This window comes from Eleginops maclovinus, chromosome 20 (assembly GCF_036324505.1).
Source record: "Eleginops maclovinus isolate JMC-PN-2008 ecotype Puerto Natales chromosome 20, JC_Emac_rtc_rv5, whole genome shotgun sequence".
Lineage (NCBI taxonomy): Eukaryota > Metazoa > Chordata > Actinopteri > Perciformes > Eleginopidae > Eleginops > Eleginops maclovinus.
The window spans coordinates 18889230-18913903 of record NC_086368.1 but is presented as its reverse complement, the minus strand read 5'-3'; the positions used below and the strand labels follow the sequence as shown (position 1 = coordinate 18913903).

The window sequence follows — 24674 nt, the reverse complement described above, 5'->3', positions numbered from 1 at the left end:
CTTTTTAATCTCAAAACAGAAAGCGTTGGAATGTTGGCAGTTTTTTCGTGGAAGTTTCCGGTGGAATGTTGTGAAGGAATGCTTGTTCAGTCTGAGAGCGGAAACACACTGAAGGTGCATTTACAAAATTAGCTAATTACGCTGTAAACACAGAAATACTGGCTAGTAATTTGGTGGGTCACTGAGAATTAGCTTTGACATTATTTATGTGTGATTTAATCTGCTTTGCACTGTTAAAGTCACACAGGGTTCCCTGGCAGATGGGATTTGAAGGAGGCGAGAATGGCGGGGGGGGGGGGGGGGGGGGGAGTTAGCCCTCCTTGGCAAGGTCCATACTTCTAAACAAAAAATACATTAATTTCCCCAATCCTGTTTTTGCAAACAATGCCCCCCTCCCCATGGACTGTGGCTAAGGATGGGATGGAGGTTAGAAGGGGAAAGCTATTGGCCGCCAAAACGCCGCTTTAATTCCCTGCAGAATCCATCCAGCCAGACTTCCCACAGAGTGGCCAAGTTCTTTAGGAATGTCAAGATGAATATGAAAGAGGGAAGGTCAAATCGCTCATGAACATTAGAGCTCAGGGAGCAGGCAGAGGAACTGCAGCTTGGAAAACAATCATCCTCTCTTTGTGTGACTGTGCCAGCACGCAAAACATGCACACGCCACAGACACTTACTCCCAAATCGTCTCAGTCATCCACACTGTGTTTTACACACCAACATCTAACAGAGAAAAGAGATACGAATGGGATCAAAGAACAACATAAATCACATTAACCATAATCATATAACAGCAACAATAATCTTAACAATATCAAAAAGGAACACGAATAAGAGTCGTTCAAATGATATTGGCTTTGTTAACTACTATGAACAGCAAGGTCAAAGTACATGTTGTTGATGGCTCTAAATGTGTGCTGGACTGCAGCCATGACAAACAGGAACCCGACCATCCTCGGGTGTCCAGGGGTCCCGTCTGGGACCAAATCAAACAGGGTAAGGGGCTGGGGGAGGAGTACAAGGAGCAGGCAGAGATGCCCAAAGATTGAGAAGAGAGGGTTCAGAGCCGCCTGGTGGTTGACCATGGTGTAAAAGTTTACTTCCATTTCCCGGAGTGCCTTGTCACACCAGCAAGCATCAATTTGTCTGTGTGCTGATGTCATGGCCATGCTGCAGAGCGCGCAGCAGAGAGGCGAGCTGGAGTCCAGACTTGATGGAGCATGAAGGTGGGTGGCAGGGGGCGGAGGAGAGTGGCGCAGGTTGCGTCCCAGGGGGGTTTAGTAGGCCTGTCCTGTCTCCACCTGCAGCAGTCCAAGCACGGCCGAGTGGTCTCCAAGTTTCATCCTCCTCTGGGTAGACAAGCTCACGTTCTTGGCCAGGTAGTCCACAGCAGCTAAAAAATACAGAAAAATCACACGTCAGACAGGTGGTAGAAACCTGACATACAGTCCTTTCACTTTAATTTCATTCTTCTGATTAAGGCTGAAATGAGTTGTGGCAGAAGAGAGTGAGTCAAATGAAAAACAATTCACAGAGAGAGTGAAAGATAAAAACCCCTCCCATATCCCTTGTCTGAGGTTGGCACGCTGCTGGCACAGAGCATGTGCATCCTGGTAAAGTCTCCATGCTGTCACTCAGACGGGTCCCTGTGTGTGTTCTGTGTGCCAGTCTTCATTACTCTTGGCATCTCTGATTTCATGCCCTCCACACTTCACATGGCCGATCATTTTCATCCTCAGACAGCAGCTCTCTCCTCTCTCCTCCATTCATTACCCATCTACTGTGCTCAATCACCATCTTAATTAACCTCACATCAGCTCACATCCGCACTGCCATCAGTTTCTGCTGGCTGACAAAACACTGGGGCGCACACACACAAAACGTGACAGACTGGCACACACTCACATGCATTCACGCACTGCAGCACAAACAACATAAAAGAAGATGAACAATGCAGCATTTCACTACTAGAAGCTGCATATAAATACAAACAAATGTCGGATCACCGGCTGGCTTGTTGGGGAAGTGTTCTTCATTTTAGCTCTTATGAATGGCTGTGACAGCATCAGTCAATTATGCTAATCTAATAAAGCAAACTCTTTCCTGACCTGAGGGTGTGTGTGTGTGTGTGTGTGTGTGTGTGTGTGTGATGGAGAAGAGAGGGAAAGAGGTGGGCAAGAGGACACTGTGGCCCCTGAGGGTGTGCCGTTCTTTGAAGTAGCCCTTTCCTCTTTCCCATCCAAGTGGAGTGGGGTGTGACTAAGGCAACTCTCTAGGAGGATGGTGGTGGTGGTGGTGGAGGGGGGGGGTCGGGGGGGTGGTCTTTATCAAGAGCACGTGTCTGCCTCCATCAATAAGGGTGCAAAGGTCAGTAGGCTCTCTAGCCTGGGAGTTGGGATTCTCTTCATAGAGGAGGTTTTAAAGGAATTTTGGACACACTAAAGCTAAAACACAAACACAAAGTATATAAATGTTTAAGCGGGGTAAACTTACTCTGGCCGTACTGGCTGTACTGGTAGCCTGCAGTGACGGGGTCCACGCTGTAGCTGGTGGCGCTGTAGGTGGGGGGGCAGTATGACTGGGAGGAAGCCAGGCTGTCCTTGATGCTGTCAGAGCGCTGGCTGCAGCTGGCAGAGATGGGGTTGGAGCTTTCCAGGCTACCGTGCAGGGGGGAAATGGAAAAGTCGTGCTGGGGCTGGGAGGATACAGCGCTGGGGTTACTCAGGATACTCATCACCTGGAGGGGGGGAAGGGGAAACGGAGGATGTTAGACATTTGGAAAATTGAGGATCAAAGCATTGACAGAGTTGAGGGAAAGTACTTTTTTCGTGAAAATGTACTGCCGTCCTAGCACTTCACGGTAAAGATGGCAATAGAAATATCCCATTTTCAACTTCGAAATAGGGAGAGGGGAAAACTTTGCCATCTTTTTTTTTTTTTAAAGAGCAGGGTGAAGGATACAAGGAAGGTGATGAGGTTAAAAAAGGAGAAAGGGAACAAGAGAGACTGTTTCCATTAGCTGGCGCTGCCAGTTAGTGTTCTGCTGTGGGACAGAAGGGTCCCAGGGTGATAATAGACCCACCATCCGTGCCAGACAGCCCCTGTCCTGGAGCCTGAGGCCCGAGCCCGAGCCTACAGCACAACAAGCACCAAGGGAGTCCCTAATCCCTCGCCCCTAGCCTACCCATCTCATGAATAGTAATGGAGTTGGAACTGGTAAATGATCCCCTCAGATCCCCACACAAAGTAGGCTCCACAAACCTTACTGAGGGGCCCGCTGAAACTGCAGGTTGAGGCTCACTGAACATCACAGTGTGTGTATTATTCATAGTGTATAAGAGCTTCCAATTCAATATTCTAGATTAATGTAATAGCATGTGACATTCGTCAGATATATGTTAAAATGGAAGAGATTTCCTAGAGTGCTACCCTAGTCTGAAGCACAGTGGCCCAGAACACTGTGGATAATTTTGTTTTCTTATGCTTTGAGTTTCTTTAACTGAAAAAGGAGAGTAGAGTGTGTGTGAGAGCGGGTGATAAAAAGAGAATTGTCCCACATATGCTTCCCTCCTATAGCAGGGAAGCCTTGCCTTCAACATCAGGTTCATGTTGAGTTTTGCTATGCTGCACTGGCCTTTGGCCCCACTGCTGCTAAACCAATTAGCCCATCATGGAGGTGGTTACACAGGGGTGATACACTCGCAGACATATGTTTGCATGCATGCACACATGATCGGACACATGCGTGCACACACACACACGCTGCAAAAATGGAGGTGGTGCAAGCCAAACAGTCCACGTATGATGCACTAAGCCAGGAATATTCCACAGAGGGAAAATTAACCATATTCTGCAAATTAATCATATTTTCAGAAAAAGCCTCCAAGGAAATATGAAGCACTTGAAGCACACCAAAAACATAAAGGCTGGTTAGTCATTTCCACATGTTAATTCTATCAGTATGGAATCCCCCACCCCCCATCCCCTCCACATCTGCGGACAAAGCATGTGACATGTATCCATAAGAGGGAGATTCATGGCCCTCTTCGTGCTGGACACATGTGATGCTTCCTCCCATATGGAGCAGAGCTGCACACTCTGAGGATGAGAGGAGTATGTGTCCTGATGGTTTGTGATGGTGGTGTCCTGAGAGACAGCTGCAGGGCATGAGTCAATTTTAGTCATTGGTTAATTGAAGCTTGATTACATCGCTTCCTTATGAAATAAAATAGCCAACAAATGGCTTGAATATTATTCATGCTCATAAAAGTTCTTCAAAAGAAAATTATTCCTTATCATTGACATTGTGGCAGTTTTGCTATTTTAGAGAATAACGATGGGTCGGGCATTATAAAGTCTAACAAGTGTTGTCATCTGTGAGGACCTCGCTATTCCCTAAAAACGATTCAGTCTTAATGATTTGTGTTTTGCTAGAGGGGAGGATATAAGCTCTTAATAAGAGGTCAGTTTCTCAATAGCTTCATGTCAGGTATAGGTTTTGTTTTCACTCCATTATTAAAGGAGTTGGAGTTACTTCAACCTTTGACAGAGTTGTCTTTTTCCACCCACATCTACAGTACTTTATGCCAGCGTCCAGTTTAATTGCATGGCTTTGGTACTTTGATGTCCTTATAAAGTTATCTCACTTTACGTTCAGGGGTTGAATGATACTTAGTCACATGAGCTCGTAAAAAAACATCTGCCACCGGATACGTTCATATGTTTCTGTTGCTTTGAAAACAAAATGGATATTATAGTCTTGTAAAGTGAAGCCGCTCTTAGCCAGTGAATTTACTCTCAGAGAAGAATAAAACGATTTCTATTAGATTAACATAAATATACATTAACAGAGCTTTATAGGCATTACTGTAATGTAGTTTTTGGATTGACAAGGTTATTATCAGTGCAATATTTGAAGTAAAACATTTCACTGAATTGGATCTGCTGCACCAAGATGTCACTCAAGAGTAAATTATACCAATGCAGGTACACACATGTGCAAGACTGGAGTTTAAATAAGTTTTAAGAAGAGAAAAAAAACATACAACCAGATTATTTTTCCTCCTCTTTACACTTTAGCTGAGAAGACTTACTCCCTGATTCTCTTTATCACTCCTTCCCTCCCTCCCCTCTCCTTTCCCACCTCCTCCCTCTCTTTCCTTGCATACAGCGTCCTCAGCAGCCCAGAGTTCGTTTGTTGTTTGACGTTGTGTGAGTGCTGGTTTGGGAGATAATGTGAGCCAGGACCTAGTTTAAAGGACAATGCTCCAGGGCGTTCCTTGCCTCTCTCACCCCCTCCTCTCGCCTTCTCCTTCTCCTTTTTCCGCTCCCTCTCAACAGATAGATTACTTTATAAATAATAATAAAAAAGTAATTAATTCTCTCAACTTCTGAGCCCTCCAGCCTGTGGCGAAGTGAATGGGGGAGTGTAAATTGATACAATGTGCATCCTTTCAGATAAATAAATACTGCACTTGAAACACAAAAAGAGGCCCTTTCAAACCTCCTTAATTTCTTCAACAGCCAAATTACATTTTTTTTGTCTGTGCGAATTCTCGACGAGATGTTCTTTGTTGGATTTTCTCCAGAATAAAACAACGTGACAGCGCTAAGAGAAACACTGTGAGCGATACAAAAAAACAAAACAAAGCAAAGGGGTAAAAGTTTGTAAAGAAAAAGCAACACCTTTATTTTAGTTATTTAAGTAATTTGTGTTTTTTTCACTTTTAGTAGAAATATTTTAATGTATGACAATTATTATTTTATAATTAGCAGAACAAACATAATTTGCCTCAAGTTCTCTGACTCTGACATGATTTAACAACTGTTTATTATTGTTAAAGCCCCTAAAAAACTCTTCCATTGAAGCAAAACGACACAAATTCATAAATGTAAAGAGCGGAAATGTAGCAGGGAATATATAACAGCCTATAGAAAGAGGGCGAGGGGGCAAGGAGGGAAGAGAAGTGATACAGAGTCAGTGAGAGGAAAGTGGAGGCTTTGGGAAGTACAAAGACTCCTGTAGGACTGCGCTGGCCTGAGGGCTAGCCTGCCTGGAGAGCTGATAGGAGCCCCTCTGTTCCATTCCCGGCGCCAGCGCCAACACACCCCACTCCACAAATACTCTTAATCTGCACAAGACTGGATTAGTTCCTCTGTCACCGATAGCACCCTGTTCTGCCCAAATCAAATGCCCCCAAGATGTACCTTTAAGTTAGGCAGAGGTCACCAGGGCAGACAGAGAGAAATGAGCACTCCACATGTCTGTAAGTTATCTGAGTGGTGCAGAAAAGCATCTTGCACCTTAGCAGATCTGCCTGGCTGATACTCGCTTCAGCAGAGAGTGATTAAAGATCCACAGTGATGACACTGAATTTCAGATCAATATTTGAAGGCCAGTCCTGAGGGTATGATTACAGGAAGGGAATATAATGTTTGTTCTGTGACCCAGGAGTCACCCAGATCCAGTGACTGACTTTGAGAACAGCCAAAATATTATACAGAAAATAAATACATCATATTTTTATAAAATATAATTTATAAACTAATAGGAATCGTGAAAGAAGTATAATGATAATAATACAATTAATATTAACAAGAACATATTTATAGAAATATAAAATATAAGAAATATAAAGATATGAACAGATATTTTCTAAATAAAGTGTTACTCCCATTGCTCTCATATCCTCATTTAAAAAAAATATGACTCAAACATCTGATAACCTGAAACGGACCAAACATGAAGGAATAAATTAAAATATCAGGGACCCCCCCAACCCAAGTCAGTCGACTCCTGCTACGACAACGTCCCACCCTTCCCCCATCCCTCACATGAGAGGGCTGGCCCAGCGGGCAGTAAGGCCCCTCATCTGAGCAGACAAAATGACTATTTAAAAATAACAGTGATTGCATAAATTGAATTAAAGCGTTTTGGTCACGGTGGAGGTGGCGCAAGGGGTGGCGTGGGCCGCAGCACACAGCCGGGATGGTGGCAGGCAGCAGATGATGGGCTCTGGCCTGCGTGCCACTGCGTTAATTGGCTGCGGCACATTAATAAAAACTGAAAAGTGTCTTCCGCCAGCACCATAGGATGAAGAGACAGAAGCAGAATGAGAGGTAGAATAGGGAGGGGGTTGGTGCAAAGGAAGAGAATCAGGCCTTTGAAGAATGTGGTGTGTGTGGCGGGGGGATTTTGGGGTGGAGTGCTAATTGTGTTCAATTAATTGGCTGATTGGCACTGACAGAATCTGGGCACTGACAAGTCAGGCACAGATGAGGACGATTAGTGGGCACTGGAACAAGCTGTCACTCCTCACAACATGTTAGCCTTTCTGCGCCTGGCTGCGTCTCTTCTCCCTGTGAAGCTGTTCATGCATACAAAGAAAGTTAAAACAAGTGGAAATCTATATATATATATATATATATATATATATATATATTAACCCATAACTCCTCTTTCTCTCTTTGCAAATATCCATTAGGCTAAATCCCCTGCAGCCCACTTAAGTTCATGCTAGTTTAAGTGTTCAAGAAAGCACAGCTGTTCAAGCTGTAGGAAGGCCCACCCCACCCCTCCTAAACATCCCACAATATAAGCTATAAACTTGGCCCCGTGCTAACCAGAGGTTAATATGCCGTCTATTGGACTGCAATTGGAGAACGTGTGGGGAGCAATTCTCTATTCTCTGCTAGTGATATGCTTGAGTAACTATGGGATGGATTCAGCCACTGGGAACAAGAGAGGCCCCTTCAAGGCCTGTGCGTGCACACACACACACACACACACACACACACACACACACACACACACACACACACACACACACACACACACACACACACACACACACACACACACACACACACAGACTTCAACTCTCCGCACCTTGCACCAGCGCTTCTTCTAAATTAAACGGCAGATTTTCTGATTCCATGAGAGTGGTTTCAGCGAGACAAGGCCACTGTGTGTGTGTGTGTGTGTGTGTGTGTGTGTGTGTGTGTGTGTGTGTGTGTGTGTGTGTGTGTGTGTGTGTGTGTGTGTGTGTGTGTGTGTGTGTGTGTGTGTGTGTGTGTGTGTGTGTGCAAGCTTGTGTGAGGGAGCAGATCCAAAAGGAAAGTGAGGCAGATCAAGGGAGTGTAGGAGAAAAAGGGGGGGAGAAGAGGAGAGGGAGGGAAGGAGGAGGGGTTGTTTGCTAAAAACAGCAGGGGCCAGGTCTAGTGAAAAATGTCAGGTCAAATTGTTCTTGACAGTGTTAATATCTGCACCTCATAGCCATAATTACATGTAAATAAATAGTGAAATAGCTCTCAGCTGGAGACTGAGAGGGGAGAGCTTCTGCATGAGACAACCAGCTGAGGACCCAAACGCCTCCAATATTCTCAGCGTATTGTCAGGAGAAAGAAAAAAGGGGAGGGAAAGAGACACGTGCAATGAACCATGCTGGCAATAGATATCACATTTTGGGCATGTTTTTATTTTTATTTTAAAGGCTAAGCAAACTATGAGTATTAGATCAACTTTGCAAAGGAGTAAAATAATAACAAAGCCCTTAGTGTAGTGAGGGAGTAAGAAACCAATGAGGGACAAGTAGAAAGACAGAGGGAAGGAAAGAAAAGATGAGAAAACATGTGAGAGAGAGAAAGTCTGAGAGAGTATTAATCACAGCTATGCACCTGTCAGAGGGGCATCTGGAACTAAGAGGAACCACATGCAGCTGGACAACAACCCGAGACCTCCGGCTAGCAGGACAGGTTCACAGCGAACCTCCTCCTTCTTCCCCAGCCATCCCACAACCCCCTGCACCCTGAGACTTGACCCCAAAGATAGGTCACCCAGCGTCCCCGCGCAGACACTTCACCTGTCTAACGACTGCATTTTCGTATTAATATTATGTTTTTATCATAATTGTAATATGATACATGTTACCTTCAAATTGTTTATGTATGAGGCTGGAAATCTTCACTGATAAGCATGTGACACAGTGCATGTCTTTGCGTAATAGGTATTTTAGATAGGATCGATGTCTGCGCCTATACTTTAATAAAGGCAGTACCACTCTCCACCTTATAGGCATCTCAACTGCGTGGGACACACAGCATGTGAATCAGTCTCAGTCAGATTCCTCCTTAAATCCCCATCTTCTAGGATTTACTGAAATTCATATTGGCTGCCTCTGCAAGATAAATGTAAATCACATTCCCTTATATTTGTTATTTATCAGGATGCAGCAGCTCACTTTCAGCAGGAAATATCTCTCAGCCGCATACAAACACCCTTGCATTTAAATAGCATTTTTATTGTCCGCCATAGCCTTTCATCTGGGCGTCGGGAGAAGAGCTGCCTCTCCAGGGGAGAGAGTTGGAGCAAGAGAGGAAGGTGGGGAGAGAGAGGGAGCGAGCGCAAAGCACTATTGGCAAGGCATCATGGGATGACAAAAAGCCAAATGGAGGGAAGGAAGGTTGGTAGGTGAAAATAGATTATGAATACATAAAGCTCCAACCAAAAATATTTTGGAATGGAAAAGAAGATGGCTTCACTTAAGGGTGCTCGGGAGAGATGGAGTGAGCAACAAATGGCTCAGGTATACAGAGTGCTACCAAATGAGGCCTACAGCTATAACCATGATGCTTTCAAGAAGCATTGTTAAGTTCTGTAAAGTGCCGTAAAGCTTTGAGTTTATAATGAGAAAATGTACTAACAGTTATGTCATACTTCAAAAAAGAGCTACAGTCCATGCAGATATATGTCTCTGCAAGCTGCAGAAACAAACCAAGACACATTAAGACACAGATGACGATGTTCCAACGCAACATGACGACGAGCACGATGTGTGCAGAGGCACATTTCTAGTGTCACAGACACAGAATATTTCCTCAGAGTTCAAAAGTGTTGCAAAACAACAGCAAACACTAATAATCTGTGCAGAAACAGTATAGCCAGTGGATATGATTTACAGTCCCTGGATTTTCTTGGCAGCTGCCAACAGCAGGTCTCTTTTTCTGAAAGCCTCTTACATCTTTTTTTATACTTGCCAAATTGAAACAGTATTTGTTTTAATGGGAGTTCTAATTAACCAGTATGTATTCCCCCTCTTGCTCTGCGAGTGGCTGAGCTATGAATGCAGGCTATGTGCTCATCCCCTTTGATTTGTTGTCAGAGGAGCTTGCCAGCTGACACAGTGCCCGGTGAGAGGCTTAATGCCCAAGTTTTAATAATGTGGGGGACTACATGAATCTCCCCCTCTCATTGGTATTCAGGTGCAGAATGTCTTGTTAGAAGTCAGGGAGGGAGGCGGAATGAAGCCAGAGCTCCAGATTGTTCCGTATATTTCCCCTCTCCATTTTTTTTTTTTGGCAACGGCAGAGCTTGCTTCTTAAAAATAATTCATCCCGTTTTTAAAAGAAGCGTCTGCGCTAGCTAATGGAAGAGGAGCAGCACAGTTTGGAGTCTCCCCTGGCTTATCTCTCTCAGACAGTTGTGGGGAGTCGCTGGTGAGCATGGTGTCAGCGTGCGTGGTACGGTGCAGCGCGGCGCGGGCAGGCAGGCCTGGGGACACAGATCAAAGGGAGGCAGGGGTGAGAGCCGCTCTGCCTCTGATCCCGTGTACATGTGTGTACGTGCATGTGTGTGTGTGTGAAGGCCCGGCCCACTCACACAGCCCAAAGGCCCTCCTCAGATACACACACACATCCTTGTCATTCCAAAACACACAACACTTTCATAAAACTGCAAAACATAAAAAAAGTTCCTCACAAAACTTTGCAAACTTCCTTCATCAAAACAGAAATAAAATCTCTATCCGTCACACCTTTGAATTCCCACTATCTCTATCAAGTCTCCCTATCATTTTGAATAACCCATGAACACCATCAACAGTGCATTCCATCTCTTACTCTGCGATAGAAATGCTTTTTGTTCTTATTATCCGCTGATGTTGATATTTCTGGAAATGTCTCTGAGGAGTGAAACCCAAGCTCTGCCACGGAGCTCTTTTTGCAAGCTCTCCAGTCAGTGCAGTTGTTTTCTTTCCTCTCCCAGCAGGTGTCCCTGTCATGCAATAATGAGGAATTCAGCCAAAATGTCTCACCACAAATGCAATGCCCATAAAAACTACTTCAAAGAATCATTTGAAAAGTATCTAAAGGCTCTTTAGAGTATGATATTACCAGGGCTTGTTAAAAATATTCAATATTCTTACGACTTTGTGTTGGCAGTCAAAGCGTGCCCTCTTCAGTTATAGAAAGGATGCTTTACTTTTGTAAGCAAAATTCTAATTAAAAGCATCATGATAGCCATATATGATGCCAAGACAAAGGGCTTTTCAAATGGAAAAGGAAAAATATCACAATGAAAAAGCATACATGAGCTTAAATATTCAGGTAAAGATGGAGAAAAGAAATACTGGAATGCCTGTCCTCTGTGCCCTTGCCTTGCCTTCTTTCCAACACCTGCTGTGCCGCTAAATGAAACAAGACCAACAACAAAACACACTTCTGGTGTTTTCATACCTTTTGCCCAGCCATGCACAGCTTCACTGTCATCACCCCTAATACACTGCCTCCTTCAACCAGCAAAACACGTTGTATATCCCACAATGACAGCAACCAGTTTGAGTGCGGATGGCTTTTCCACCGCCTGTAATGGGAAAATGTGTGCTGTCGGGATAGGTTATGGGATTGGGATGGACGCGAGCCCCTGTCGGGACTGCTGAACGCTGCAGGATTCCATTACAGACTTGGCACCTCGCCGCTGCAGCCCATTTACTGGGAATCAGAGAATTTTTGTCAATCTTTACAACAACTGCTAGGCCATCAATGCCAGATACTTGAAGAAATAGCTTGCACATACCGATGCACAAGCATATCTCCTGCAAACAGATGCTCCCTGTAACTTACAATATCAAATTCTCATTTCCATCTCGATAGAGAGTCTCTTTGTGTTGCTCTTTTTCCATTACAGGGAGGGGAAAAAGGAGAAAGACATGCTGTAAATCATGGAAAAACAAGCTTTAAGTTTTCCAATGATGAAACAGATTTGCTTTTTGATTGAAAACATGTAAAAAAAAAAGGTCTGACATGGAAGAGGTATACGGAGTATTTATTGTGTGAGTTTGTGTTGCAAGTTTTCTGTGTATATCTGTATGTTTGTGAAGAGAGAGCGAGGGGTGGGAGCTGCCCAGCCCAGCAGGACGCTGCACCACAGAGTGAACTATGATTCTGCTGTCAGTGGGAACATTCATCTCCATGCTGAGAGACTGATAGGAATGCCACACGGCATTCTGCATGCATTCAATACATTTCAATTCTGTGCAGTGAAAGCATGGAGTGAAGCACCAGTACACCAACACTACATGTTATGCCCCTCTGAAAAACATAACTTCAGTTATAAAAAAAATTGTTAATAAAAAAAAATTGTTCATGTTTATTTTTTTTTAATTGAACCCTCTTGATAAAATAATTGAAAATTGAAAATCCATGCTGTACAGTTGCCCAAAGGCTCCTGTCCTAATCCTCACTATGACAGGAAATGTTTAATATCCCAACACATTCTTGAATGCCTGTGAAGAGAGGGAGAGAAAGCGACTGTGTGCCCCATGCCAGTATTAGAGAGAGCCATTAATGAAAAAAAAAAAATCAGCTCCATGTTCCTGGTGTTTTTCTGCAGGTTTGCAGTGAGAGCATTAGCAGTTAAAGCTCCTGTGCCACGATTAACAATCAAACACGCTGTGAGCCTCCATGTTATCCTCCGTCGCTCCAGCAGGAGAGAAAATCTCTTTTTTGTCACACAATCCTTAATTCTTTCTTCTCTGAAGAAAGAGGGTAATACCAAGAATGTTTCCAATCTGCTTTAAGAAATATTTGAAGAAAAAAAAAAAAACTCCCAATAAAACATGTGTGAACGACGGGGTAATTGTGGACAAATGCAGCATTGAAATTCATTTTCAACTCTTTACACACCATTTCAATCTTATTTTCTGCCTGTTAACCACATCTTGTTGGTGAGGGTGGGCAAGACTGGCCAGTATTGATGGGTAATTGTGTATAATTCACTCCGTACACACGATTTGCATCAATACAAATCATTTTTCATTCTGAGCTACTTAAAGCTCAACCCCTTACCATAGTCGCATTTAAACGCTCATTAATGGAGGTGTCCAAAGAGGTTAACATGTGAAATCCTGCGCTTTTCACAAGAGCCGGCAGACAAATGTGCACACACTGTGTCACACGTTAAGTTGGCAAAGAGGAGAGGTAATGTACATATTTGAGGGATTTAAACCGCAATTAGGAAACCCAGAAACCTAAGTAGCCTGGGTAATGTTCTCCTTTATCATGACAGGAGTGCACAAGAGCACGTGAAGTGGCTAGCAGGATAAACCTACTAGAAAACCTCACACGTAGAGAGCCCCTCTGTCAATCTGTGCATAGAGCTGCCTGGAAATCATGCAGTAAAGTGATGGAGAAAATCTCTACATAGCAGAGAGTCTTCCAGCTGCAGACAATTACGTGAAGAAGATTATGGGTCTACATTTATAAGCTTTAGCTAATTATTTCATCTGCATGTGTTCTCACTGCGCTACGCGAGGATTTAGACGTCCCAGGAAAGTCGAAACCGCTGTTTGGAGCAGCTTGAGTACTTGCGGTACTATCAAGATGAATTTTAATTTGTTGATGTTAATCCAATTGTTTTACAAATGTAGCAATTTAGAGTAGCTGAAATAAATCCAGGGCTTTGGAAGGCGAACATAAAAGCCCACACTGGCAGTTATTTTCCTGAACATGCTGTTTCTGAATTTTAATTTCAGTCAAATACAATTACATATTCTGAACAGTGAGACGGGGAGAGAGGGTGTTATGAACTGATAATGGTGAACATGAGGGAACTTTTGATATATATCTGGAGGTAAAACTTGTTGGACTGACCTGTGGGGAGAGCCCGTTGCCCACAGAGTTCATGTGGTTGCTGGAGGCTGAAGGGCTCATGAAAGTATCGGAGTAGCTGGAGAAGCTGTGGCGATTGGACGAAAGACCATAAGCAGAGCTGCTGTCAGCAGTCAGGCCTCCCTGGTGCATGGAGGATGGGGGCAGGGGCTGGGGTCTGTGCAAAGTACTGCCGCCCTCTGACACCAAGAAAACCATAAACATGTTAGAGAGAATCGAAGGAAACACACACTTAAAATTCTGTGCTGGAATTGAATCCTAAAACGGCAGCCTCAAAGTCATACATTGAGTGTACTTTTTGCAAATTAATAACGATAGAAAAAATGTTAGTGGCACATGCCCATATGTCTCCTTGCATAAAAAAAAATGTGACAAATGGCAGAAGTGACCTGACCTTGTTATGGACAGTAAAATAAGTGACGGTTTGTTTCCATTCCACTGTGACAAAGATGTAATTGTAAACATAACTACTTGCTGTATGGTTCTTATATGCTGCACATGTTTCATATATAATCTATAATCTTATTCACATGAACATAAAATACAGATGGCATGCCACAAATAAATAATACTAATGTAATCTTTTCTCAAATTAGATTTAAACTCAAAAGTACAGTATGTTTTCGGACGGAAATATTATCCGACAGTCTTACCCTGCGATAGCGTGGTCCCGGGGTAGCCGGAATCTTGTAGCTGGTATGTGGGTAAAGTTGGCATCCCTGTGGGTGGGAATCCTCCAGGAAGCAGGTGGTTGAAGGCCGCTAGCTGATTGGCCCCGGCCTGTTTGCGCCATCGAGCTCGCCTGTTGCTAAACCACACCTGAGAAGAGAAAGACACACACAACTTAAACTCAAAGCACACTTCAAATCCTTTTTTTTACACTCATTTAGCTTTGACTGTTGAGCTTGTGCAGGTTTCTGTAGTTGTTTTTGTTTTATTTTTAATTCACTTATACTGTATTTATGTGTGTGCTGTGAGAATTTGACTGCAGTAGACCCTCAGTAGCGTCTGCTAGTTCCTGACACCTGTGATTAATTTGCCAGTTAGTATGAGTGCTGGTGCTGCTGGTGGTGGAGAGAGTCCCTATGGGAGCTGCCATAGAGGCTCAGTGGTCCGTCCCCGTTGTTTTTAATTGGCTGAAGCTGTGATCTGTGTAAACAGGCTGCCCTAAGCCCACTTCAGAGGGGAGAAGTCATTTAAAGGTCAGAGGTAGGCCACTACCCTCCATATCACACACCTAAAGCATGTTTGTGAAGCTATTTGATGCTTGAAGAGAGGCCATCCCTTCTCCAGAGACACAGAAAAACCTGAACAGCCCTACCGCTGCCTTGCTTTTACAGTGTGGTTGTTTTTAAAGCTTTAAAGGTCAGTTTAAAGAGTAATAAATTGTATTTCACTTTAGAGTCAAGACAGAGAGTTCCAAGGCTGCAAGTAGCAAAAGGTTCACAAAATGAGCAGGACCAAAATGCAGACACACACAATGTCAATCCCCTGAATGAAAAACGGGAACAAAATAGGACGCTTTTGAACTACAAAGATTTACACATTTTAAAAAGGCTTCTGCTTCAACAAAACATGAATATAATCAGGCCTTTTGAAAAGAGCCAGCAACCTGTTCCATTTAACCAAGACAAGGCCTGGGCTTCACTGTGTGCTAAGGGTTGAAGGACATTGATCTATGCCTCGCACAGGCAATTCATCAGAGTTTAATACACTGTCAGCGCAGTTCATCTACTGTTGTGTTTCTAACGGCCCAAGCTATTGTGAGAGCACATGAAAGAGGGGGACAAAAGCCCCCACATACGCCACGGAGAACAGTGGACACAAAGAGGGGGCGTCCCTTTTAAACAGGTCTTAAAGAGGGACACTTTCAAGGGGACTTACACAGCGACATACTCACTGCTTTTCGGGGGCTGCCTCTTTTTGTACACACAAACATACATATAAAATCTTATAGGCCTACAAGGGATCTCATCCCAATGGAGATCTTAATTTGAATGTGGTTCTTTTCCCACACTGTCGAAACTTCTGCAAAGACCAGGTGGGTTTTTTGTGCCTAAAGATTGGTTTAGTCTGGACCAAGAAAAGAAATGGGATGCAACAGGCGATGACTCTGTGGGGCAAACCTCAAACAACACAACTGGAAAACCAAAAGGAAATCTTTATCTCAGGCCTGATCGCTTCTAAAGACCCCGTTTGAATCCTTCAATCAGTGATTCCAAAACAAATGTGGAGAGTGGCTCCAGTGTAATTTCTGCTATTGGGATGTAGTGGAGCGTGATCCAAGGTCTGAACTAAGCTCCTACTGCGCCAGACAAACAGCTGCCTGCCTGGGGGAGGGGGGCACGGGCACACCCCTTTCTTCCACACACTCCCCATCACCCCACCCCGCAGTGCCACTTCACCTCCGACCTCATCCACTCACCCCACCCCTCTTTTATGTTCACTTTAACTTCCTTCCCCCGTTGTCATCCAAGCTTAGGAAGGAGGTGTTCCATCATGGCATGACACAAAACACTTAAACATTGAAGTCCTCTTCTTTTACCACTTTCCCTTCCTCACCGTTGCATTACAGTTCTTTCTCCTCTGTTTCCAGTTCTTATTTAGATGTATTTGCATATGCATCATCAACGGTAGATATTTCCTTTTATTTATATTTGCCTTCTCTATAAAAAAACTATTTGTCAGTCTCAGCCTCAGTTCAACATTAACTACCAAAATTATCAAACAGGCTGTGGCTTTGTAGAGTTAGTTAGCACAAAGCTGAGTGCTGTGCGTCCACTTTAATATATGGGCATAGGCTGCTGACTGAGTGGACAATTGGCTGGCTCTCAGCACAGACTGGGATAAACATGTGCACAAGTGGCAATGCACATGCACACAATTACCCATACGCTATCACACACATACATACATACATACATAACATACACACATCGGCTCTCACATAGACTAACACAGAGCCTGAAGCTGAGGATTTGAGCCTGCGCTCTGGAACCTGATCACAAAGTCACCTTGGACCACAGATTCTCCTCTGCTCTCCCCAATCCGGTTTAATTCTCTGCAGTACAGAGAGCTCCAGCGCTCCTCCATGTCTCCCATATCTACCTACAAGTGTGAATTCATGTGGCTCACTTCTGTTTTCTTTTCACGGACTAAAAGGTTTCTCTGCATGCAGTGCACTTGGATGTGTCTGCACTGCACCTCTTTTGGGGAAGGTTTTCGGAGGAAGAGAGGATGGAAGAGCAGTAACCCATATTACAGAAGTCAAGCTTAGCCCTGCTTGGGAAACAAAAGAATAAGACTTTGAGAAAGACATAGTTGGAGAAGGGTGAAGGTTGTTTTAGTTCTGGAAGAGGGTCTATTTGCAAACCTCAAACCTGCAATCGGATAACACACATTCACATTTTGAGTCTTCAGTTCGGTGGCTTGCATCGCTTCATTGCCTTTAATCTTTAGCCGATCAAGTGGAATTTTGCATTTTCTTATCTGTGATAATACGCACTCGCAAACATTGTAGATGTGTGACACTACACTGCACTGCAGTAAAAATCTCTCTCTGTTGTTTCTCTTAAATAGGATCACTCATATTTCAAAATTCCCCGTTCAGACAATCCTCCATGAATTATTTTGTCACTGAATGTGTGACGCCTTTCAGGAGCCAATTTGCAACATTTGGTAGATGAATACCAAGAGCCGAGATAATGACAAAACAAAATGTGCTGCTGACTTCATATCCAAAACAACACAGAGGGGTGATGCAACCAGCCTCAACATACAAATCCTCTTCTGTCTCATACCACGCAATACACCCCCCCCCTCCTCCCTCCTTCCCCTCTTCTTTCCCCTCTCTCTCTCTCTGATTCCCTCCCTGCTTGCCTTCCAGACTGGCACTATGCTAATTAAAGTAGCTAGGAGTGTGAATTTGAGAGGAGAGTGGGATTAGCTTGATAAGTATCAGGAGTACAGAAGCACTGTACCAAAGTCATTTAAATTCTAATAATAAGAAACTGTTAGAACATTCACACTGATGCATTGCAACAATTTCTCCCCTACAATCTACACAAATCCTATTTATTCCTTTATGAAACATAAACCCATACTGGCGGGAATACAGTTGCCTGTTGGGTTTGGTTGTCACCACTCAGCTCCATTGTGATGTTCTCTCTTGCCGCTGGTACTTGACTGATATTATAACAATCAGGAAACTGTGTAGTACCTCCTGATGCCTCTCTATGGGATTATATTTCCAATAGCTGCGTTGAAAACTTGTTTGAAAGCATCAGCATGAGTTTGAATTTGCCCGTACTGGTCCATCACATAAAGCTATGAAGACCAGCACAAAGTCTCCATATAGCTCCTCTCCCTGTGCTCATTCCACGGCATCAACAGGCCAGCACAAGCCACAGATAAAGAGAGAAACTTTTACCAAATTGATTTGCACGCTTCGTAAAAAGCAATGCTTATACCTTATTAGATTCCACTAAGTATAATAGCTACATGCAGCATGTTTATTGGCAATGAAAGAGGATCTATGTGACAGATTCAGTAAAGCAAGCCGGAGGCAGCATGCTGAGATGATGAGCCTCAGCCGAGACTCAGGAGTCACTCTTTTAGAAAACTTCAGTCTAAATAGAGGAGAATGTAATTTGCTTCATCTGTGAGGGTTGATTTACAGCGGCCCGCAGCCTATTGCCTGCCCCCCTCCACTCAGTGCTACCCCCACCAGGTCCACTTTGCTGAGGGACACAAGTGATGCCCTTTCTCTAATAGCTCACTGAATGGCTCTGCTGCCTGCTCCTGTTAGAACTGAGGGGTTATCAGATGGAAAGTGGCAGCACACACTGCATCAGCGGAGCACATACTGAAGGTAGACTTGGCAGGATCCCTTCCCACTGAGACGGTCTGGAACTAATTGCTGAGAGATACGGATCATATCCCACAATTTGTCAGTTGGGGTGATAAAACCATTGCAGGGCTCATGGTGGTGAAGGAGCACTGGTAGCTGTGCTGAAAGGGGCAGCAGGGCTGATAAAGATGGATGGTGAAAGGGTCTTAAAATGGCAGGCAAGGGAAGACACAAGGGAGTAAGCTCTGTTTATGAGTTTAGGTTGTGAATCAGCGCTAAGCCAAACACTCATCACTTCCATTAGAAACTAGCGGTTAAATTTATAACACCGCTTCGGGCTCAGGTGGTTGAATGCCGGGTGCAGCAGTGGTTGCACCTCATAAGTTCAGTTTACCTCTGAGCCCAGCCTGAAAAACTGCACACATTATCACCATGTTTAATGACAGTTAGGAAGCAGTGGACCTCATGACCTCAGACCCAAATTTGAGTTAAAATATGACTCTGAAGGAGCATCAACATCCCCTGCTTATACTTTCTCTCCCAGCCCCAAACACCAGTTTGTCTGCGACCGACATCTGGAAGATGCGTCATTGCAGATGTGCTGGAGAAGCTTTGCTCTCGGGCCAAAGGGTCTCCTCTCTCCTGCCCTGTGATGGGCCTTCTGGGCACCTTTGTGAAAGCCCAGCTGGTGGACATTCCCAGAACGATGTGATGCAAACGGCCACATGTACACACCATCAAATTCAAATTAAACGCATTTCTTCAACATTAAATTTATCTTGATTATTTATTCATTCATTATAGGGTTAGAAGTTTCTGTGATATTTCCACTCATTTAACTTTAAAACAATGATAACTGTAAGATGTTTTCCAACAAAACAATCAGACTTAAGTTAGAGTTATAGACACCCATCCCTCTTTACCAAACTGCTGCACATCTTTATTTATTTTGGCTACCAGATCCCCTTTCTTCATAACCTTCTTTAAAAATTAAGTTTAAGTTGACCTTTTGAGACTTTCAAAGCCTTTAAGAATTAGATTATGAGGCAAACAGCATTAACAAATTATAGCCATGACTCAAATTCCTCAGGTTTTCACATGACATCATTTAAGTCTATTATCTAACAGCAAACACACAGCAGTCACTCCGTCTCCTTTCTTTCACAAGCTTTCATGTTTAGATATTTTTGTCAGGCTCCAAAAATACACAGGGGCTTTTACAAGAATGGATTTTGTTTAAAAATGTATCACTGTCCTTCATGATCACTTTAAATTGCACAAGATTGATGCATTTGTGCATGGCTTTAATTATGAGTGTTTCAAGTCTAGCAAGATATGTGGTTTGTACAGTTATGTGTATATATTAAATCATATTACGATTGTTGGAACTAAATCTACAAAATGCTAAATCAAATTTACTTTCTAAATATTTCTTATTAGTATTTAATAGAGAAGATTTTCTAGAGAAATTATTCATGCTTTCAGTTTTTCCATGTCATGCCAACATTTACCTCTTAAGATAAAATAATATATTGCCTTATAACAGCCATGAGAGAATTTTCTCCTCCCTTGAGTGAGGCATTAAACACTCAGACATACAAGACATCCTTTGCGTGTTGGGGGGTTTCAAGACGGACAAAGACATGTGTGGAATTAGTTACCCCGGCTGCATGTTTTTAGTGTGATGAACAGTTAGCATGCGGTGAGGAGTTTGGGGGGTTCAGAGGGAGTGTGAACGACTGTGGTAAGAGGAGAGGGGTGCCCCAGACCTTTTCTCTTTTCTTTTTTTTACTAGCAGCTGATTGATTAATGTTGTTGTCGGGCATAGGGTCCCTGGAGAGGATGAGGAGCCCTGTGTGATATGTGGAGGGTTTTACAAGTAGCGGCGAGCTTGAAAGTGATGGGATGAGATCCTGGCCAAAGGCTGAAATGAGAAATCCATCAGGAATGCATTCCCTTTCTCTTCTCGCTTTTTTCTCCCTCTCCCCGTCTTTGGTGAAACAGCTGCCGCTATAACTCTACTGTACATTTCTTCCTTCAATCTTACATGAAACTGCAGCAGGGCACCCAAGCTGTCCAAAAGACAGGTTACCGAGAATGAGGTGTGAAGATAGCGAGCATTGCTCCTTAACTTTTGGAACATAAATGCCAATGATAAGCAGCAAACTACTTTACATGCACAGCCTATAGAGTTACAAGACAAGCATCCTTGTGACGGCTGAAAGTTTACTTTTTTAGAGTGTCAAATGTAGTGTTTTTGCCGTGTTTTTAAATAAATTACGGTATCTGCTGCTCAAGCCTAAGATTGCGAGCCTCTTCTTCTGCAGCGCAGTGTTGGCAGGTGGAGTTTTTACAGTTAGCTTGAGTTCAATAAATTGTATTTGAAACAATGCTTCAGTCAGAAACTAGATTAAAAGTCCATGTGGAAATATATTATACGGACATTCATTATTATTATATGCATGGCAATTCCAAGTATTAGGATGGAGGCAGACATTTTAGGGGCTGGATGTTTCAAAACCTGGAAAATGTTTTGTTTTTCTGAATTGCCATATACCACAATATATATACTGTATATATATATATATAGGTTTTGATATTGTGGGTGAACTGACATGCAGGCATGCTACAGCACAATTCTCACTGATTCAGTTGTTCTAACCTGTACTCTGGCCTCTGTGAGTTTTGTCCTCTGAGCCAGCTCCTCTCTGGTGTAGATGTCTGGATAATGTGTCCTTTCAAAGGCCTTCTCCAGCTCCTCCAGCTGCTCAGCGGTGAAGGTGGTGCGACTGCGTCTCTGCTTCCTCTTTAGGGGCAGGTCTGGCTCCGAATCTACATCTGAACCTTCGTCTGTGCGGTTAGCTGAGGTGAAGAGAAAAAGACAGAGGGCATCTGTGTGATCATGGAATGAAATCAAGTTAAAGAGTGTTTTGTGTTATTTAACTGAGGGGTGTTTGTAGAAAATAGCATCAAATGTGAGCTGCAACTGATCAAGAAGGAGCTTCAACAGCATTATCTGCATTTTGGAGCCTCTTTTGTTGCTCCAGAGAGCGGGACCGGCAACACAGAGGATTGAAATGACAGCTACTCTCTCTGGATATACAACTGGGAGAATATTATCTTAATCTGTGGATATTTATTTAATATAGAGGAGGGCCTGATACACAATCCGGACTCTGCGAGAGGCCCCAGAGGCAGTGAAGGCAGAGGGCTGAAGGGGAGCGGGGGTGTCGGTGGGTAGAGGGGTTAATCTGCACAGGCCACCTTGCTGCTCCTCACCCTGCTTTTCTCTCTCATTGGCCCAGGGCACACTGCTCATACACAGCTCAACCAAAGTGTGTAAAAAAGAACACAATATCACACCAAAACCATTCAGTCCCATGTGTTTCCATCTGCTGTCATTAAATGAATTAGAACATATTTTACATTACTTTTTAGGCATTCAACTAAGCTGAATTTTTGCTCGAGGAATATAGATACAGCACAAAGCTGCACAATCCAGGCCGACAGGGAAATTTTTGACAGCAAATACGCATTACCATTGCACATTACCATTATAACTGAATTTAGAAAATTGCATCATTTTCACCTCCTCTGCATGTCTATTCAAACTACATGGCCCTTTTCATTTCATGTCATAAAATACATATTTTCATAATTTCCTCATTGAGACATTGACAAGGCGGCATGATGTGCCAGTGTTGCTCCAGGCCTAGTTGGATTGCATCATGCACAGTCCAGAAAGTGTGGGAGAGGGAAAATAAAGGGAGATATTGAAGAAGAGGGTGTAAGAAGACATTTCTGCTTCTGACTGAGGCCCTTCGCTATTCAGCTCCAATAAAAATTATAATGCTCACCTGAATGTCTCACCCGAGTGAGAGCCTACCGTTTAATTCATTGTCTAACAGCTTCGATCTCTGTTTTTAGCTCACTTCAGTCAAACCTTTGAACATAAGTGGACAAAAGAATACTCAAACCTAGCCTCCAAATAACAACTGTGAGAACAAAAGAGCAACAGAGCTGGCGGAGTCTCAAGGCCAGCTCCAGAGTTTAATTAAACAAGGAATTATGGGATTATATGGAGACTATCATTACAGGCCACTCTATGAGTCTTCTACGAACATTTTTGTCCCCCTGAGCTCATGCTCAATGATTCTCTGCGGATTACATGTGGCCGCAGGACATGAGGCCGCATTCATTAAATCAATTCTTCAGTCTTATCCTTTTTAATAAAGATTGATTCTTGAAGCATGGTCTCACTCCGCTGCAGAACACCCTTGAACATACAAAGTTGAATATGTACATACACCACATATCCCTTTGTTGGTTTTCATGAGGATGCGTATATCCATTTGCCCAGTAACTCGCCATGACGACACTTGAGACCAGCCAAGCAGTCTGCAGATCACTTTCCAAAGTCACCTCTGTGTCCTACAGGGAGACAAGGGGGCCGGAGTAGACACATACTCAAGGGGCTCTGAGTAAGGCCTCTGCTCCTCAAATTATTTTCTTTTCCCCTCCTTTGTTTGAGGTGCTTTCACAGACTTTGCATTGCAAGTAAACCGCTGTGGCAATCTGTGTCACATTTAGCATGCTATCAGGCTAATGACTGATAAACTTAAGCAGACAATAGCTTGTACTGCTGCTCTCTATTAAGCCCGACAGAGACAACACATCTGCTCTTGTACATGAACCAGAAGCACAAGGTCAACAGCCGTGCCTGTAATGAGCGAAGGAAAATGGAAAATGGCACACGCTGCACCGGGCCAACTGGGAATTGGGTTTGGACGTAAAACTCATCTATATGCCAACTTCATTTGGCAAATAGAGGAAAGAAAATACATTAAAACACATGGCCGCTCTTCATGTTGATGTAAAAGAGTCTGACACTGATTTCTTGTTAACTTACAGCGGTCTTACAACAGTCTGTCAAAGAACAATTATTCTCCAACTGGATTGGATAAATGTTTATCAACAAAAAGAAAATTACAATCTTAATTTTAAATCTCTTTTGTGCCAATGTTAACAATCAAATACAAAATAAGACTTAGCGCACAAAATCTCTGCAGGGCTGTCGAGGTCAATTCCCTAAGGGTCGCTCGGCACAAAAAGGTACATTTTGATATAATACGACTGCGCTAATACCACTCATAGGTTCATTGGATATTGATAAACCACTCATGCCTTGTTTCATTACTTATCATCCAATTAGAATCTAATTATGTGCCATCCAGTGGGCATGATTACTGCTGTGTACTCTCCTGCAGGGGCCCTCTGAGGTTTTTCCTCAGTATTGGTTTAAAAGCACACCTATTATGAAAAGGAGTTAATCAGGTTTACACATTGCTTTGTCTAGGTGCTTGATAAGATTAGAAATAATGCCTGGGAATTGTTTAAATAAAAGCTACCATAAACTAAATTGTAATTAATGTCATAACTTGTGAAAGAGATGTTTTCAATACAGGGCATAGTTTAAAAGGGTAAAACGTTAATGTAGTTCATATTATAAATAATCACTAAAGATGCGGAGAACCACAACATGTATTCACCCTGGTGTTACTCATCTCTAATGGTCATTTAATTCTGACCAGACCTTTTAGATAAAACTGAGTCCTTACTCTTGAAGGACTCGTGCTGCTAGTTAATAGTCCTAAGGTTACTATGAGGTTTAAAGCCTGCTCTCCCCCCTTATACTCCTCTGCTGACCCCACAGACAGACCCTCAGAATACAGATGGGATCCTCATCATCATCCTGGTTCCTAAAAACCACTCCTCTTCTTCCCTTCTTCTCTCTCCAACCCCTCGGACTCCTGCAGTCCTCCACCTTTACCCCTGAGACGCTGAGGTAATGCTGATTAAACAGACAGCTGTATGCTCAATT

The 24674-nt window shown here is 43.3% G+C and overlaps 1 protein-coding gene across 1 annotated transcript in view; it reads right to left on the bottom strand.

The window, feature by feature from the left end:
• Positions 1–1277: 1277 nt before the first annotated feature.
• Positions 1278–24674, bottom strand: part of pax7a (paired box 7a) — a 40496-nt gene continuing 17099 nt past the window's right edge. The window contains exons 5-9 of the mRNA XM_063912083.1: positions 21456–21655; positions 14598–14763; positions 13927–14123; positions 2494–2737; positions 1278–1393 (exon numbers count right to left, since the gene is read on the bottom strand). Of these exons, the coding sequence (XP_063768153.1) occupies positions 1278–1393; positions 2494–2737; positions 13927–14123; positions 14598–14763; positions 21456–21655 (923 nt within the window). The remainder of the gene's footprint in view (positions 1394–2493; positions 2738–13926; positions 14124–14597; positions 14764–21455; positions 21656–24674) is intronic.